At 35.8% G+C, this 18,495-nt stretch overlaps 1 protein-coding gene and 1 pseudogene across 1 annotated transcript; one reads left to right on the top strand and one right to left on the bottom strand.

Moving 5' to 3' along the window:
• The first annotated feature begins 325 nt into the window (after positions 1-325).
• LOC142172382 (large ribosomal subunit protein P2-like) lies at positions 326-1,138 on the top strand (annotated as a pseudogene).
• Positions 1,139-7,995: 6,857 nt separating this feature from the next.
• On the bottom strand, positions 7,996-12,516 carry LOC107782790 (12-oxophytodienoate reductase 3-like). The gene is given in 5 exon segments (NM_001325344.1): positions 7,996-8,654; positions 8,922-9,104; positions 9,917-10,047; positions 11,622-11,762; positions 12,443-12,516. Coding segments are annotated over 5 exon segments (1,188 nt in total).
• Positions 12,517-18,495: the final 5,979 nt, after the last annotated feature.

Here is an 18,495-nt window from a genome sequence, read left to right as displayed (position 1 = left end):
TGAGAATGGTAAATGGAAATAAATAGAAATATTTGAAATTAAAAATTTTAAAGATGTATTTCACCTTGTTTTGGCTTCACTCTAACTGAAAAAAAAAGTTTTTTGAAGAATTCTCTCGTGACCGTCCCAGTCTGCCTTTAAAAATAACGTTCATACTAGACAAAATAGATATTTAATAATTTTTCTAATATTTAGGACTTTAGAATCAACTAAAATTTATTTATTAATTAAATGTTTGCTTATTTGAAACACTTATTACAGTAAAATTGGTAATTAACTTAAAATATATGCTAAAACGGAAGAAAACTATTGGACTGTAGTATATACAAGTTAAATCTTTTTCTTTTACTCTCTTTCCCAATCCCATTAGTACTAGGAATTATGTACCAGAATCCAACTGAAATATGGTCTTAATTACGTATTCCTATACCTGTCCTAATTTGGATTGGATTTCCTACAATCCCAACATGGTGCCTATATATACCCTTTAATAGGAGACATATTCCTCATTAAACAAAAATCAGTCTCTCGTATTCTTTAGAACAAAACAAGGTATTCTCTATTTTCAAGAATCTTGAAACTTAACTAAATATGAAGGTGATCGCAGCCTATTTATTGGCACAATTGGGTGGCAACACTAATCCTTCAGCTGATGATTTAAGGAAAATCTTGAATTCTGTTGCCTGTTGGAGCTGAGATTGATGAGGCGAAAATCGAATTATTGTTATCACAAGTCAAAGGCAAAGATATTACTGAATTAATTGCTGCTGGCAAACAACAATTGGCTTCTACTTCTATGGCTTTTGGATGTGGTGCTGCTTCTTCTGTTGTCAATGGTGCTGAAAATAATGTTGCTCAAGTTGAAGAGAAAAAAGAGGAAAAGAAAGTTGAGGTGAAGGAAGAGTCTGATGAAGAAGATTTTAATTTTAGTCTCTTTGATTAGAATAGTTTAATATTGCTTTTGGTGGAACCATTTTTGTTAGTCATGTTTTCTTATAATTAAGTTTAGTTTGTTGTTATTTTATGCAATAGTATTGTTTTTAATTATTTTTAGGTTGAAAGTTTTGTTCTTAAACAATTTTTCTTTGTATGGCTATCAAATTCAATTGACGTTGTTGAGTCGGTAAAATATAAGCATTATTACTCCTCTGTTTGATCATTAAGAGAAAAGTTGCGTTCTTCCATCATTATATACGCTAATTTAGCAATACTTTGCCGCTCGAAAAATATTTTGGACTTCTATAAATTGATAATTATTTTTTTCGCTTTATATCATCCACAATGTAGTCATTAAGAATCTTGTTTAAGGGAAGAATTGTTTCTCTCGATATTTTATATATCTTTTTATAGTAGATTTTTTCTTTATCACCATCTGTATGTAAGTCAATTAATCAACTCTTTTGGTGTATTTTTCGTTTGTCGTTTGATTTATTTTTCGCTTCTGCATGACATCTTGTTACATCGATCCCACCAACAATCCATAGTTTTCTCCAAACTGCATCAGTCAATCAATTTCAGATTCAAAATCTATGGTATCAGTAAGGGAAAATATTCTGTTTCATCGTCAGAATCTTCTGCTGTGGTCTCAGGCATCAGAGGCAAGGCAGAATCAAGAACATAGTAGATATTGAGAGCAGGCAACAAGAATATCATCTTGTCTCTCCAACGGGTAAAGTTCATTCTATCAAAGCGATCAAGTTTGATGAACTCCTTCGGATTCTCAACAACAGACATCAATTTCTCCATAGCAGAATAACTCTTTAAGATTGTTAGAAAAATAATAATCAAAACTGGCTTTGAGGCGTGAAAATCGACTGTCCTTAAAGAGTTATCGCCTGTATACTAATTTAGGGAAAATACAAAACGATTCTCTTCAGGATACAACAAAGCCTGCAGTAACACTTGTGATTTTCTATATCCACTTCGTTGGAATTCTTGTGTATTTATAGGCAACCAATAGACCCTTTCAGAAAAGATGTCTTGTTTCACAAACAAACACGACTATTTATTCGAATTTTGAATTTAAAATTCAAATAAATAATTAACTCTAGGATCTCGTGCCTGTTGAGTTAATCTCGTGCCTGTTGAGTTAGTCTCGTGCCTGTTGAGACAGTCTCGTGCCTGTTGAGACAATCTCGTGCCTGTTGAGTCAGTCTCGTGCCTGTTGAGACAATCCCGTGCCTGTTGAGTCAGTCTCGTGCCTGTTGAGACAATCCTGTGCCTGTTATGTGCTATTTCATAATGATCAGTTCCGAGTCTAACAGGCACGGTACGAGTAAGGTCGGTCCCGGGAGTGTTTCACATGACAGGCACAGAACTTCTTTCTTCCGTTGTGGGAAGAATCCCACTTCCAACTTGCCAATAACAAACTATCTTACAATCCCCCACTAGTTTGTTATTTCGCTTCATAACACTTGTGAATAATTGAAAGTATCTTTTACAGATTTGAACTTTCCTTTAGTGTAAGTATATTAAAGTTTTGACGAAGTTAATGGTATCTTAAGATTTGAACCACAACTCCTTGTGCCAAAACCGAAAATACCACACACACAGCATTATCTAGTAGCTTAGAAAATCCAGTATTCGCTTTAGCACGTTTGCGGTCATGTGCTCATCCCGAATTCATGAATATTTACAAGATCAACCCTTTAAATCTTGCTAGAAGCGGCACCACTTCAATATTCATATAGGTGGAATTAGTTAATATGTCCCTATTACTCCAGACATTAATAATTCCATTAAGATTAATCAACCTCTTCATGTAACAGTATGCACTTTGGAGTTTGTCTTTATGCCCCTGTTATAACAAGAATTTAACAACTCCTTAACTCCTCATATAACAGTAAGTAGTACATTAGAATTAGGGCTCCTAAAGAGGAGATCAGTGCTTAAACAATACAAGTAACTTGTTATTACCTATTGAACTTATATTGTTAGAGTGTATACTAACTCAAAGTGGGGTTCCTATTCCTTGTATTTAATTTAAGGGTCTCAGCCCCATCTCTCCACAAGTTTGTTGTACTACATCTCTACCTAATGGCTTCGTAAGTGGATCAGCCAAATTCTTATTTGATCTCACATATATTATAGTTATAGCTCCATTTGTAATTAATTCTCTTATATAAGCATGTCTCAAGCTTATATGTCTCGATTTCCCATTATATATTTTATTGTGAGCAACACACATTGTAGTCTCACTATCACAGAATATGGAAATGGCTGGCATAGGTCGTGGCCACAACTTTATATCAAATAACATATTCCTCAGTCATTCTGCTTCTTTTCCAGCAGCTGCTAATGCAATAAATTCAGATTCCATAGTAGAATGAGAAATACATGTTTGTTTCTTGGATGCCCAACTAATGGCTCCACCGCCTAGAGTAAATATCCATCCTGATGTGGATTTATTATCATTAACACTTGTAATCCAACTTGCATCAGAATATCCCTCTAATACATTAGGAAAACCATTATAGCAAATGCCTAAGTGCTTTGTATATTTTAAATATCCAAGTACTCTACTTATTGCTTTCCAATGATCATTACCTGGATTACTGGTAAACCTTGAAAGTTTACAAACAACAAATGCAATGTCGGGTCTAGTGCAATGCATTGCATACATCATACTACCTATCGCACTTGCATACTCCAACTGTGCTACTGCTCTTCCAGTATTTGCAGTTAGCTTAACACTAGAATCATAAGGAGTATTATACCCCTTTATTCCTAAATGACTGAATTTAGTAAGGATTTTATCTATATAATGTGCTTGTGACAAAGTCACTTGCTTGTTATCTCTTTTGACCTTGATTCCCAAAATAGTATCAACTTCATTTAAATCTTTCATTTTAAAAACTGAGGTTAGATACTTCTTGGTCTCGGTAATTCCTTGTAGATTCGTACCAAAAATCAGCATGTCATCGACATATAAACAAATTATTACTCCATATTCTTTTGTAAATTTAGAGTAAATGCACTTGTCTGCATTATTATGTACGAATCCGGTTGATAGTATTACACTATCAAATCTTTCATGCCACTGTTTAGGCGCTTGTTTAAGACCATAAAGAGACTTTATCAATTTACAAACTTTCTTCTCGTTTTCCGGAAGAACAAATCCTTCAGGTTGTTGCATATATATTTCTTCACTAAGGTTCCCATTTAAAAAGGCTGTTTTAACATCCATTTGATGTACGTAAAGATCATAGATAGAGGCCAAGGATAAAAGGACTCTAATGGATGTTATTCTTGCAACAAGAGCATATGTATCAAAATAGTCTATGCCTTCCTTTTGAGTGAAACCTTTTGCAACTAATCTTGCTTTGAAGGTTTGGACAGAACCATCTGTATTGTACTTTCTCCTAAAGACCCACTTACAACCTATAGGTTTTGATCCAAGAGGAAGATCAACCAAAACCCAAGTGTTGTTGGATATAATTGAGTCCATTTCATCATTAATGGCCTCTTTCCAAAAGGCAGCGTCTCTAGAAGACATTGCTTCTTGAAACGTCTTTGGGTCTTCTTCAACATTTAATATAATAGAAATTTGATTACAAACGTTTGTCCTATCTCCTTCAACAAGAAATACTATAAATTGTGAAGAAATAAAATCAGAACCAAGATGTTTTTCTTTTCTTATTCTTTGGCTTTTCCTTGGTTCTATTTGCATATCGTCACTTCTTTCCTTAGTTTTAATAATTTCAGAAAGCGACAATTTATTAGCATTGATACGTTTTCCATTTATTTCAGTCATTTCATCAACATTGTCATTTATAAATCTATTTTCAATAAATTCAACATGTATAGATTCTATAATGACATTAGATTCTAGATCTAGCAGTCTATAAGCTTTGGAGTGTTGTGCATATCCTACAAAAATACTTTTAATTCCTCTAGGACCCAATTTTGTTCTTTGATGGTCAGGTACTCTATAATAGGATATACACCCCCACACTTTAAAATAATTTAAATTTGGTTTTCTACCATTCCAAAGCTCATAAGGCGAAATATGCATACTCTTTGAAGGCACTCTATTTAAAATATAACATGCAGTTAGTAGTGCTTCACCCCATAAATTATGTGGCAAATGTGCATTAAGTAACATAGCATTAACCATATCCACCAAAGTTCTATTTTTCCTTTCCGCTAACCCATTTTGTTGAGGAGTATAAGGGGCACTCATTTGATGTATTAGGCCATGCTCTTCACAGAACTTATTAAATTCTTTAGGAAAATATTCTCCGCCTCTATCACTTCGAATAATTTTAATTTTCCTACTCCTTTGATTTTTCACAACAGACTTGTATTCTTTAAACTTTTGAAAAGCTTCGTCCTTAGTTCTAAGTAGGTAAACATATGTAAATCTAGAGAAGTCGTCTATAAAAGTAATAAAATATCTTTTGCCTCCTCTAGTTAATTCTCCATTTAATTCACACAAGTCTGAATGTATTAAATCTAATAGTTCTGTGGATCTTTCAACTTTACGAAATGGTTTCTTTGTCATCTTTGCTTGTATGCAAATTTCACATTTTATATGTTGAGTTTTACATGAGATATAACCATTTTTGGACATATAATTCAAGGAGCCAAAATTTAAATGTCCTAGTCTAGCATGCCATAAACAAGAATCAGACTCAACGATGTAAGCAGAAACATAATTTATTTCATTAATACTCAATTTGAACATGCCGTTACAGTTATAGCCTTTTCCAACAAAAACACCATTCTTAGACACTATTACATGATCAGACTCAATAACCATCTTGAAGCCTTTCTTTGACAGCAAAGCAACGGACATTAAGTTTTTCTTCATATCAGGAACATGATATACATTCAGTAATGTCAACTTCTGGCCAGATGTGAAGTTAATCTCAATACTTCCTTTTCCAGCAACATCTGCCGCAACATGGTTTCCCATCAAGACTTGTTCAGAATCCTGCACTTCTGCATATGTCTTGAACATCTTCTTGTCATAACAGACATGAATAGTAGCACCCGAATCTAGCCACCAGTCTTGAGTATTTGTAGCAGCGGTAGCCACATTCAACTCTGTGACCATACTAATTTGCATTGCGGAAACCATGGCAACGAGTCCCTGGGCAGAATTTTCCACTAAGTTTGCCTTTTCAGAATTTCCAGATTTTTTAATCTTTTTAGACTTTTCGGTTTTGCCTGCATTGAAATTTATTCCTGCCTTTCTATATCTGCAGTCCCGAATCATATGGCCTTTCTTTCCACAATGATGACAACTAAAGTTCTTTCTCTTTTTAAAAGAAGACTTTTTAGAAACTTTCAGATGTTTGTTCCCACTTCCTGAATCATTCTGACTGACAAAATTGACTGCGGAACTCGAAGGCTGACTAATAACATCACGAGCACGAGTCTCACTTTCAATTTGAATGTGAGTACGAAATTGTTCCACAGTCATTTTATCCATAGAATGTAGGATTTTCTTTCTATAGTCATTCCAAGAGGAAGGCAATTTCGAAAGAATAGCACCTATTTGAAGTGCATCAGGAATTTTAACTTCAAGATCACTTAGTTTTGATACTAAGATTTGCAGTTCATGAATCTGATCCATTATAGGCCTAGTATCAAATATTTTAAATTCAAAGTACTGCAGAGCCAGGAATTTGTCAATACCTCGTTTTTCATTCTGGTATGCAGTTTGTAGAGCAGTCCAAATCTCTCTTGGCGACTTCAGATTGCAGTAAAGATCATAGAGTCGATCTGTCAAAGTATTCAGAATATGGCCGCGACACAACAGTTCATCATGTTCTCGTTTCTTCCTTTCTTCCTTGACTACGTCAGAATCTTCTGCTGTGGGCTCAGGCATCAGAGGCAAGGCAGAATCAAGAACATAGTAGATATTGAGAGCGGACAACAAGAATATCATCTTGTCTCTCCAACGGGTAAAGTTCGTTCCATCAAAGCGATCAAGTTTGATGAACTCCTTCGGATTCTCAACAACAGACATCAATTTCTCCATAGCAGAATAACTCTTTAAGATTGTTAGAAAAATAATAATCAAAACTGGCTTTGAGGCGTGAAAATCGACTGTCCTTAAAGAGTTATCGCCTGTATACTAATTTAGGGAAAATACAAAACGATTCTCTTCAGGATACAACAAAGCCTGCAGTAACACTTGTGATTTTCTATATCCACTTCGTTGGAATTCTTGTGTATTTATAGGCAACCAATAGACCCTTTCAGAAAAGATGTCTTGTTTCACAAACAAACACGACTATTTATTCGAATTTTGAATTTAAAATTCAAATAAATAATTAACTCTAGGATCTCGTGCCTGTTGAGTTAATCTCGTGCCTGTTGAGTCAGTCTCGTGCCTGTTGAGACAATCCCGTGCCTGTTATGTGCTATTTCATAATGATCAATTCCGAGGCTAACAAGCACGGTACGAGTAAGGTCGGTCCCGGGAGTGTTTCACATGACAGGCACGGAACTTCTTTCTTCCGTAGTGGGAAGAATCCCACTTCCAACTTGCCAATAACAAACTATCTTACACAATCTTGGGTTAGCGTCTTAACTACGTGTCACACTCGCTGCAACATGCCAAGTCCTTGCCACAGTCGTGCCACATTGCTAGCGGCTTGTTTGAGGGACTAACAAACCACCTCCACCAGAAGAATTCATCGTCCTCGAATAGGTATGAGTTTAACTTCTGTACGCTGTTTGTGTATGATCTTTTCATAGCATTAGGTTAACGAGTTCAACCTAGGCATGGAAGGCGGAATAAATAAACTTTGAAGGAAAAAACAGAAGGTAAAGTTACTCCTATGCTTAACATTAAGAACAGTAATTTTAGAGCATATCTAGCTGATCAAACCTTTTATATTAATAGTACAATTTTCTCCATAAAATCAGCTTCATCACAACCTCAAAATAGATGCATATACAACTCAATAATACCTTGTTTACTTAATAAACTGCCCAACAAAATCAAGCATTCACAGTTCATACAAAATCCAATTATTCTTCTCACAGACGCGACGAGGGTACGCTGTTTCCATTCCCTTGAAGAAAAGGGTAATCTGTGTACCCTACAATTGGATCTTGAGTATAGAATGTCTTCCTATTATACTTAGTTAGAGGTGCATTAAGCTTGAGCCTCATAACCAAATCAGGATTAGAAATGAAAAGGCGACCATATGACACGAGATCAGCGTCACCCTGTGCCACAGCCTCGATTCCTAGCTCCCGAGTATATCCGCCACTACAAATAAACGTCCCCTGATACGCGTCTCTCAGTGTCCTCATTAGACGCGCTTCCTCCTCTTCACTTCCAAGCCTACCTGCTTCAGTTTGCCCATAGGCAACGTATCGTGGCTGAGTCACATGAAGATAGGCAAGTTTGGAACCAAATTGAAGTTGGAGTTTGTTTAGTCTTTCAACAACTGCTAAGCCTAGGCTGAGTGGATTTGAGTCCATGGCGTCGAGATGATCTATTGCTGGTGACATCCTTACACCTACGCGATCAGCACCTATTGCTGTAACGACTGCTTCAACCACCTGCATTATGAATTTGCAACGGTTGCCTAGCGATCCACCATATTCATCTGTCCGGTCGTTGATCCCATCTTTCAAGAATTGGTCAATCAAGTAACCGTGAGCTCCATGGATTTCGATACCATCAAAACCTGTACATAATTATCCAGGATTTTAAGTTTATCTGTTCGACCTTTAAGGTTCTTACCACTGAACTCAATGTACTTTTAAAATTATGAATTCTTGAAATTTTGGGGAGTTTTTACATAAAATTTATGCTTTACGTCAAAAATACTGGGATCGGCTGAACCAGGTGCCGAAACACTTAATTCGCCCCTGGCTTGGCTGGTCCAATCTTGTACAGAATGATATAACAAAGAAGCAATAGATATTCAAACTGAGATGTACTTAGAACTAACCTGCTTCAATAGCATTTAAGGCTGCCTTGCGATAATCTTCAACTACTTGTGAGATTTCATTGATTCCTAGAGCTCTTGGTTTTGGATAAATAGCATGAGTTCCATCTGGCATTAGTATTCTCCATCTCTTTGATATTGGCTTCTCAGTTGAAGATATTGGTGCACCTCCATCAGGTTGATACACTAATGAATAGATATATATATACAAGCTTGGTTAGACAACTAACAATTTGAAACTATTCAACTTCTATATATTAATTGTCACATGAAAGGTAGAGGGGCAGGTCCATTATCTATCGAGTTTCAGAATCCTGTATGGTCAGAGGCGGAGCCACAATTTAGATGTAGCGGGAGCTCTTTTACATTCAGCCAAAATTTGCTTTGTATATAAGGTGCCACTACTAAACAATCTTATTTTTTAAAGACATATGCATGTATATATAAATTTTTTGCCAAACTTTATGGATGCCGATGACCCCTCATTTTATAATATAGTTCCGCCTTTGTGTGCAGTTGACTCTCCTATATTTCTTGGTTAGAAGGGCAGCATTGTGCGCGAAGCATCCCGCATTCACGCAAGGCACGCAAGTGGAACCGCTGCACCCCAAGGGGTGTCATGTAGGTAGTCTACCCTAATGTAAGAATGCATCAGTGTCTGATTCCACGACTCGAACCTTTGACCTATAGGTCACTTGGAGACGACTTGACCATTCTCCTTCATCGAATATTTCTCGATTATAAAAAATTAAATGCATGAACTGTCCCAAGAAATGAACATATAATGAAAGAACATCCAGTGTTGCCAAAAAACTATTAAAATTTAGCAATGCATCCTTGCCCCCAGCAATTAGTACAGCTAATGTAGTGGCCAACAACTCTAGTAGAAAAAGAAGATTGTCTAAACAATATTGGCACTCTTGATCTTCTTTGGTGTAAATATAACCACGTTGACCATTTTTTTATAATGACCGTGGTGTTCGAGTCAGTTTTATTACCTTCATGAGATGCGCGACCAACATGCCACAACTGACAAAAAATTACAGCACCTTTTGAATGTACTACATCAACAATTTTTTTCCATGCCTCTTCTTGCTCCTGTGTGAAAATCCCTGGCACATGTGGAAACCTGAAACACCACATAATATATGAGCAAAAAGGGTGGATCTCACATTTTTATAGTTCCTTCGTTATAGTTTGTGTGACATTATTTTCTTATTATTCTGTTCCAAAAAGATTGACATATTTTTATATTTAAAAAATAATTTAACTTGAACTTGTACTTTTAATGAGAAGCTTTTATAACCACATAAATGATAAGATATGTTTGAGACTTTAAGTTTAAAAAGTTAGTCACGAAAATATTAAAATTTGTTTAAGATCACAAGTTTTAATATTTTTTTATTTCTTTCTTGCATTCTGTACAGAGTCAAACCACGTCACATAAATTGAAATGATGGAGTACTATTTACTAACTTTATAACTTTGATATTTATTACCAAAAAAAACTTTGATATTTTCCTTTTTATTCCTTTTGTTCTTCTCCAATTCAAGGTATTTCCATGTGAAAGTCTGACATGATTTATACTGTCTGAAAGGAGATATCAAAGCTTAATATGTTACTCAACTTCATTAGATTTTGAATCCTAAAGGTCCAATTCAATCTCATACTTCAAAGATGTTTATGTGTAAATATCTTTTGAATTATCTGATAGCGTAAAAATTTCGTTACAGTAACAATGTGTGTATAAATTAAACCTTTGTGTAATCTCTAAAAATGTAGAATTTGTTTTCCTAAAGTATCTAGCAAAGCAAGCTTCACTCAAGTTCAATTGATGATAATAGTAATGTATGAGCCTAAAAATCACAACTTCCAACAACTAAATTATAATGGCAAAATAGATTATGGTAAGATATACTATGAGCTGACATTACAAATTATAGAGGTAAAATATACACGTGGCATGATGTGACTCGTCCTTAACAGTACTTTTCTCATAGTGCAATGTGGGGCCCATAAGGTAATGTATGGAAAGTCCCATAATTTTGATACAAGCATTTAATGCTTTATTTAACCAATGTTTAATTCTTTTTGGCAACTTTTGAAGTTGCAAAAGTAAATATAACCTTAAAATACTCTCCCATCTCAAAAAGAACAAAATTATTATTATTATTTGAGAAGCGAAATTCTTTTTTTTTACTATAGAATATAATATGTGTTGGTTCGGTTCTCATGTCTCCCATCCCCACTTAACTTTAGTAATTGGGAAAATAAAACTAAAAAGAATCACAAGCCTTAATCCTAAACCTCGGGCGACCAACATGACTCAAGAATGTATATACAAAGCTCCTCTAAAAGGCAATACATATACTTTGTGTGAGTGATATACGCAACTTTATCCTGCATTTTGCAAAAGACTGTTTTTACGGCTCGAACCCTGGCCTTCTCTTCTTCTGACATTACATTAATAATTCTTTCGAAGTGGCACGCCGTCCTCTATATATATATATATCATGCAAACCGGAGTTTCTTCTATTTATTTCCGATATTTCAAGAGTGGTACATTTACACGTGTCAATAAGTTACTGGCTTAATAGTAGTTTTCAAATAGTCCAATGGGGACCAAGAGCATCAATAATTGAATACCCCCAAGTATTATTTACCAAAAAGACCCTGAAATATAACCAAATTTACGAACATACCCAGCTGAAGTTGGAGAAATCATAGTGCCTTCAGTGATGAGAAATCCACCGTCGGTTGCTCTCTGCGCATAATACTCTGCCAGCGCTGGCTGTGGAATACTATTCAGTGCTCTACACCTTGTCATTGGAGCCAATACTACCCTGCCACGTGGCAAACCAAACATAAATATGATCCCCAATCAAGGCTAAATATGTCCAAGAAAAAAAAAAATCTTCCCCCACATTTTCCCATGAAAAATTCAAGATCAGATTTTACGTGATCCAATCATCTCAATACGTAAAAGTTGTAAATTTTGCCTTTTTTTTTTCTTAGTCCTAACCGTGGAGTCCGAACCGGCTTGCGTGCATAAGACACCTGCCACCTCTCACCAACAACAAGTAAAAGATAACTCTGCCCCATTTTAAGTTATAGATTTGTCAAATAATCAATATTTATAAACACACACCCTTTTGGATTCTTGATCAGAAAAGCTGAGAAAAAATTTATTGAAAATTTTCAGTTCTTAAAATTTGAAGATGTTAATGTCCATTTAGAGCTTGAGATTTGTTACATGATCCAAAAATATGAATTATAAATACACCCTTTTGATTCTGATTTAGAAAAGCTTAGACAAATCAGTAAATTATAGTAAGTTGTTATACAGAAACTGGCCTATGGAGAATATTGGTAACTAGCCCATGTTAAATTAATTTTTTTTTTATTGTGATGAGATTTATCATATGATCCATTTATATAAAGAAAATAGCCTTTTGGAAACTTGTTAAGAAAAGCTCAGAAAAATGTATAAAGATTATTTTAAGATGTGATTAAAGAAACAAACCTGTGAGAAAGATTGAACTTTCCCATTTTGTAAGGAGAGAATAAGCTTGAGTTATTTCCATCTTGATTAGCCATTGCTGAGGAGAGAAGAGTGAGGATTATGTTTTTGTTTCTTCTATTTTTCAAGAATTTGTTTAGGAGAATTGGCTACAAAAGAATATTGGTGAAATGGAGCTATGATTTAATGGTGAGATTGGACGGCATAAGAAGGTGGACTGTGCAGTAATTAGTGAAGGTCGTTTTCGTGGAACTTAGAATTGATAAGTCAAGAAACAATAGTGAGGCACGCTGTTCATATGGGAAATATTGAACATGAATAAAATAATGTACATGGTTTGACTATAGATTTCTGGATCTTATTGGTCTATTTTAACTATATATATATGCAGCTACCACGAAGGAGGTTGTGCAAAAAAAAAAAAAAAATTAGTGTTGTATCCGGTCAATACAACAAGGTAATCTGGTGCACAAAACATCTCGCATTCATGGAAGATCTAGGAAAAGATTGTACCACCAAGGGTGTGATGTATTCGGTTAACATTATTTTTCGTATCGTATAATATATAAGTAGTCTGGTGTAAAAAGCATCTCGCTTTTATGCAGGATCCAGGAAAGGGTTGTACCACCAAAGGTGTGATGTATTCGGTTGACATTTTAGTATCTTATTCGGACTACCTTTTAGTGTCGATCGAACACGATACTAAAACACAAGTATCGTGTTCGATCGACACTAAAAGGTAGTCCGGTGCACAAATTAAAGTATATCGCATTCATGTAGTGTCTAGGAAAGGGTTGCACCACCAAGGGTGTGATGTGTTCGGTTGACATTTTTAGTATCGTATTCGATCGACAATAAAAGGTAGTCTGGTGCACAAAGCATCTTGCGTTTTAGTATTGTATTCGATCGACACTAAAAGATAGTCCGATGCACAAATTAAAGTATATCGCGTTCATGTAGTGTCTAGGAAAGGGTTGTACCACCAAGGGTGTGCTGTGTTCGGTTGACATTTTTAGTATCGTATTCGATCGACAATAAAAGGTAGTCTGGTGCACAAAGCATCTTGCGTTTTAGTATCGTGTTTGATCGACATTAAAAGGTAGTCCGGTGCACAAATCAAAGTATCTCGCATTCATGTAGTGTCTAGGAAAGGGTTGTACCACCAAGGGTGTGATGTATTCGGTCGATATTTTTAGTATCATATTCGGTCGATACTAAAAGATAGTCTGGTGTACACAGTATTTCGCGTTCAGCAGGGTCCAAGGGCGACACCACCAACGTGTAATGTATTCGGTCAATATTTTGTAGAATCGTATTCGGTCTACTTGCATGTCTTGATTGTTTTATCGGGTGCCTATCGCTTATCATCGTAACTCTGCTAACTAATGATCGGGCAATTATCATTAACACTAGGTTACATGTGAATTTCGACAGATAAAAATTAATTAATACTGAGTATTGTCAAATGATAATTATATAGTATGTCTTTTCACTTTTTAAACTTGTGATGCTTAAGATATGATTATTTTATTTGGTATAAAACTATAAATATCAACTGTAAATAAGTATTTACTAATATCATTTGTAAGTACTTATATATAAGTCATATGCTTATTTATTTTTTTATGATTTGTTGATTTTTTGCATAACTACATTTTTTTATATATAATCATCTGATATCAAAAATCCAAAGCTTGGACAACAATATCACAAATTCTAACTCCAGTGACTTTTGGGTTACGTACTATTCAATTTTATATTATCCTTTTTTCTTTATAAAGCTTTTGGCTCAAGTTTTTAGTCCAGTTGATGTAGTACTTTTAATTATAAATATATGTTAGCTTGATTTGTTAGATCTGATTATGACTAAGAAACATATTGTTACCATGTGATCTTACTCTCATTTTATATTCCTTTTTATTTTTATTATTGTTAAATTCTATTATACTAAAATTTGCACGTTTGTCTACATTATTGACGGACACTTGTGACTTGTGTACGGTGGAATAAATTCATTTGTATGCATAGGTCTTGTCTTTGTTCGCGGCGAATCTTACCGCAATTTTTATTAAAAAAAATTCACTTCACTTATCCGAGAAAGTTTTATTATATTTGACCACAGACGCGGACCGATGCTATAGGTAAAGGGGTCAAAAGCATCCATAAAATTCGATAAACTTTTTATATATACAAATATATATATTTTTAGAAAATAGTAATATATTAGTAATTGACTAAGGTTATGCGGTAGCATGACCTTGACATTTACCACGATTTACCTAGGTTTCGCACTAATCAGGAGTTGGTACCTTCTGTTTTTCGTTTAATATCTTTGTCTCCCTTGTTAGTATCCAATTAGTTTGCGTTAGTTTAAGAGCCCTTTTGGACATAAGAAATTTTTCTTTTTTTTTTTCAAAAAAGAAACACTTTTTTTTCAAAATCAGCGTTTGTTCATAAAATTTTCAATTTTCACTTGAAGATACATTTTGGAAATTTTCGAAAATTTGAAAAACTCCAAAAAGTTGTTTTTCAAAATTTTCACTCAAATCACTCACAAAACTTCAAAAAAACCTAAAATTATAATCATTTCCAAACACAACTTTAAATTTCAAATACCATTTTCACTTGAAATTTTTTCCCTCTATTTTTGAATTTTACAAATCTTATGTCCAAACGCCCACTAAGCCTAATTCTTGATTGCCTATAATTATTTAGTGCATCTGCCTAGATATTTTTCTTGCTAATAACTATTTTGGGATTTCTAGACTGTAATTTGATTTCTTAGTAGCTGTTCTGTTGGCCTTTTATTAGAGATATTGTTATCACTTGTTTAATTCTTGATTATCTATTTGTCTTATTTGTACGCATTTCTAGTGGTTAGAGTTGTAAGTGTTAGACCTGCCTCCTTTAGTTTAATCCTTTGTCTGTTTTAGCGGTAGTTCTAGCGTAATTTTCTGTAGATTATAATGGCTGGGGTAAGTGATGGTGGAATAAGGTCATGTTCTCGGGTGGGGTGGGGTATACTTTGTACAAAGGAAATATCAAGGGAGTCTCTAGGCTGAGAGTGGGGTCCTGGAACATAGGAACTTTGACGGGGAAGTCTATAGAGTTAGCGAAGATCCTCCAGAAGAGAATGATCAACATAACTTGTGTCCATGAGACTAGATGGGTGGGTTCAAAGGCTCGAGAAGCTGATGGATTTAAATTGTGGGTCTCGGGACGTGAAGAGGGGTAAGAATGGGGTAGGTATCTTAGTTGACAAGGATCTTAGGGAGCTAGTGGTAGAAGTTATGAGGGTGAACGATATGCTAATGGGTATTAAGCTAGTTGTGGGATGGTCTACTTTAAGTGTGATTAGTGCTTACGCGCCTCAAGTGGGTTTGGACGAGGAGATTAAGAGGCGCTTCTGGGAAGAATTTGACGGGTTGGTACGTGGCATTCCGCTCACCAAAAAGTTATTCATAGGAGGTGACTTCAATGGTCACATTGGGGCGACATATAGGGGGTATGACAGTGTGCATGACGGCTTTGGCTTTGAAGTTAGGAACGGAGGAGGTATTTTGTTATTGGATTGTGCTAAAGCCTTTGATTTGGTGATTGCCAACTCATGTTTTCCGAAAAGGGAGGAGCACTTGGTTACATTTCAGAGTTTGATGGCCAAGACTCAAATTGATTATCTACTCCTTCGGAAGTGCGATAGGAGTCTGTGCATGGATTGCAAGGTTATACCAAGCGAGAATCTCACGACTCAACATAGATTATTGGTGATGGACTTAGAGATCGTGAGGAAGGGGAGGAAGAGGGTCGTGTATGGTCAACCCAGGATCAGGTGGAGTGTTTTGACTAGTGGGAGGGGGGGAAGTTGTTGGCTATGGGAGCCTAGAAGAGCAGTAGGGATGCGAGTTGTATGTGGACCACGACAACTGAGTGTATTAGAGTAGCTGCGAGAGAAGTGTTAGGGGGGCTCGAAGGGTTTCTCCGGCGGTCACAAAGGTGACTGGTGAACATGGAGGGGTATAGAAGGTTAAGAAGAAGGCAAAGTTAGCGGTTACTGCGGCTAAGACTGCAGCGTTTAGACGTTTGTATGAAGATCTTGAGGCCAAAGGTGGGGACAAGAAGCTATACATTCTAGCCAAGGTGAGAGAGAGGAAGACCGGTTATCTGGATCAAGTTAAGTGTATCAAAGATGAGGAAGATAGGGTTTTGATGGAGGAGGCTCAGATTAGACGAAGATGGCAGGCATATTTCTATAAACTCCTCAACGAAGAGGGTGACAGGGACATTGTGCTAGGAGACTTGGAGCACTCCGAGATGCGCCTGGATTTCAGGTATTGTAGGTGCATAAGAGTAGAGGAGGTCGAGGGGGCTATATGTAAGATGTACAAGGGTAGATCTATGATGACGTTCAAATCCACTACTAAAAAGTAAATGGACACGGTCGCATGCAATATAATTTACCCAATTATGAGTCGGGGTCGAATTCCAGAGAGAAAAATATGTAGTCGATTAGGAATGTACGAGAATTATCACTTGTTATGCAATGCCAAATACTTAGAATTGGTTTTAGAAAATATTTATACCTAAATGCGGAAATGTAAACTAACCTAGAAAGCAAGTAAAATGATCAATGGCTACAAGGATGGATGCATCGGGAATTACACTCAAGTAACGATCCAATGTATTTCATGATTTTACAAGTATGAGCGAGTTTATGTTAATTAGCCACGGGTAATAGTTCTATATTAGCTTCTTCTAAAGACTAACGAGACTTCCTAATTGAATTATCCCTAAAACAATTAAGAGATTAAGCACACCCGGAATGGCTACAAGTAGTTCAATCCTATCACTAGGAAGAATATATAAAATGAGGGTCAAGGTATTTAATCCACACTTTAAATATGAATATTTTCATAAACAAGATTCAAGTGTTGAATAAAATACTACAAACTTAGATATACAATACAAAGCTAGGAAATGAAGAAATAAACATAAACGGGTAAGAAATTCTCAACCACAAACTTCAAATCTTCAAGACCAAAGTGTGTGTGTGCAAAACCCTAGCTTCCCACCTTGTTCTCTCTAGTGTTTGGAACTGAAAATAAGCCAAATATTCTGAAAATATCTGCTAGGTCATGTATAAAAATTGTTTGGGGGATAAAAACGTGAAATGTCAAAACTGCACAACACCTGACCAGAAAGTACACTGTGCGTTCGCCACTAAAGATATGCGATCGCAGAGAATGAATTCCCTAAGGTATGCGATCGCATAAGCTGCCCTATGTTCGCACATGTATGTTGACCAGCTGCTGACTGGACTTTGCCTTATGCGTTCGTATGTGTTCATACGCGTTCGCACTGTTTCATAGGCTTAAGCTTATGCGATTGCATTAAGAATTATGCGATCGCACAACATAAAAACTGGGCAGACTTTATTTTTCCATTTTAGCTCCTTTTTGACTTGTTTTCACGTGGTTTCTTCACAATCATCCCTAAATCACTTGACACCAGAAATATACCAATAAACATCAACAAAATTCCTTAGTTTCTCAATAAAATTATACAAAGGATTAAGTATTAAGAGGAGATAAGTTGGTAAAATACGAACTTCTGTGGAATTTTGGAAGAATGCAGGTATGGCAGGTTTGGAGTGGCTCACTAGGTTGTTCAACATTATTTTTAGGATGAAGAAGGTGCCCGATGAATGGAAGTGGAGTACGATAATTCATGTGTATAAAAACAAGGTCGATATACAAAGTTGCAATAATTATAGGGGGATTACGCTTCTAAGCCTTACTATGAAAGTTTGGGTAAGGGTGGTTGAAGCGAGGATGAGAACCAGTGTGTCCATTTTTGAGAACCAGTTCAGTTTTATGCCGAGGCGTTCGACTATAAAAGCCATTCACATTGTGAGGATATTGGTAGAGCGGTATACAAATATGAAGAAGGACTTGCACATGATGTTCATTGACTTAGAGAAAGCATATGACAAAGTCTCGAGAGAGATGCTCTAGTGATGCTTGGAGGTTAAAGGAGTCTCAGTAGCCTACATTAGGATT

The sequence above is a fragment of the Nicotiana tabacum genome, chromosome 18, assembly GCF_000715075.1.
Source record: "Nicotiana tabacum cultivar K326 chromosome 18, ASM71507v2, whole genome shotgun sequence".
Taxonomy (NCBI): domain Eukaryota; kingdom Viridiplantae; phylum Streptophyta; class Magnoliopsida; order Solanales; family Solanaceae; genus Nicotiana; species Nicotiana tabacum.
Note: the sequence above shows the minus strand (reverse complement) of the source record. Positions and strands in the feature narration are given on the sequence as shown.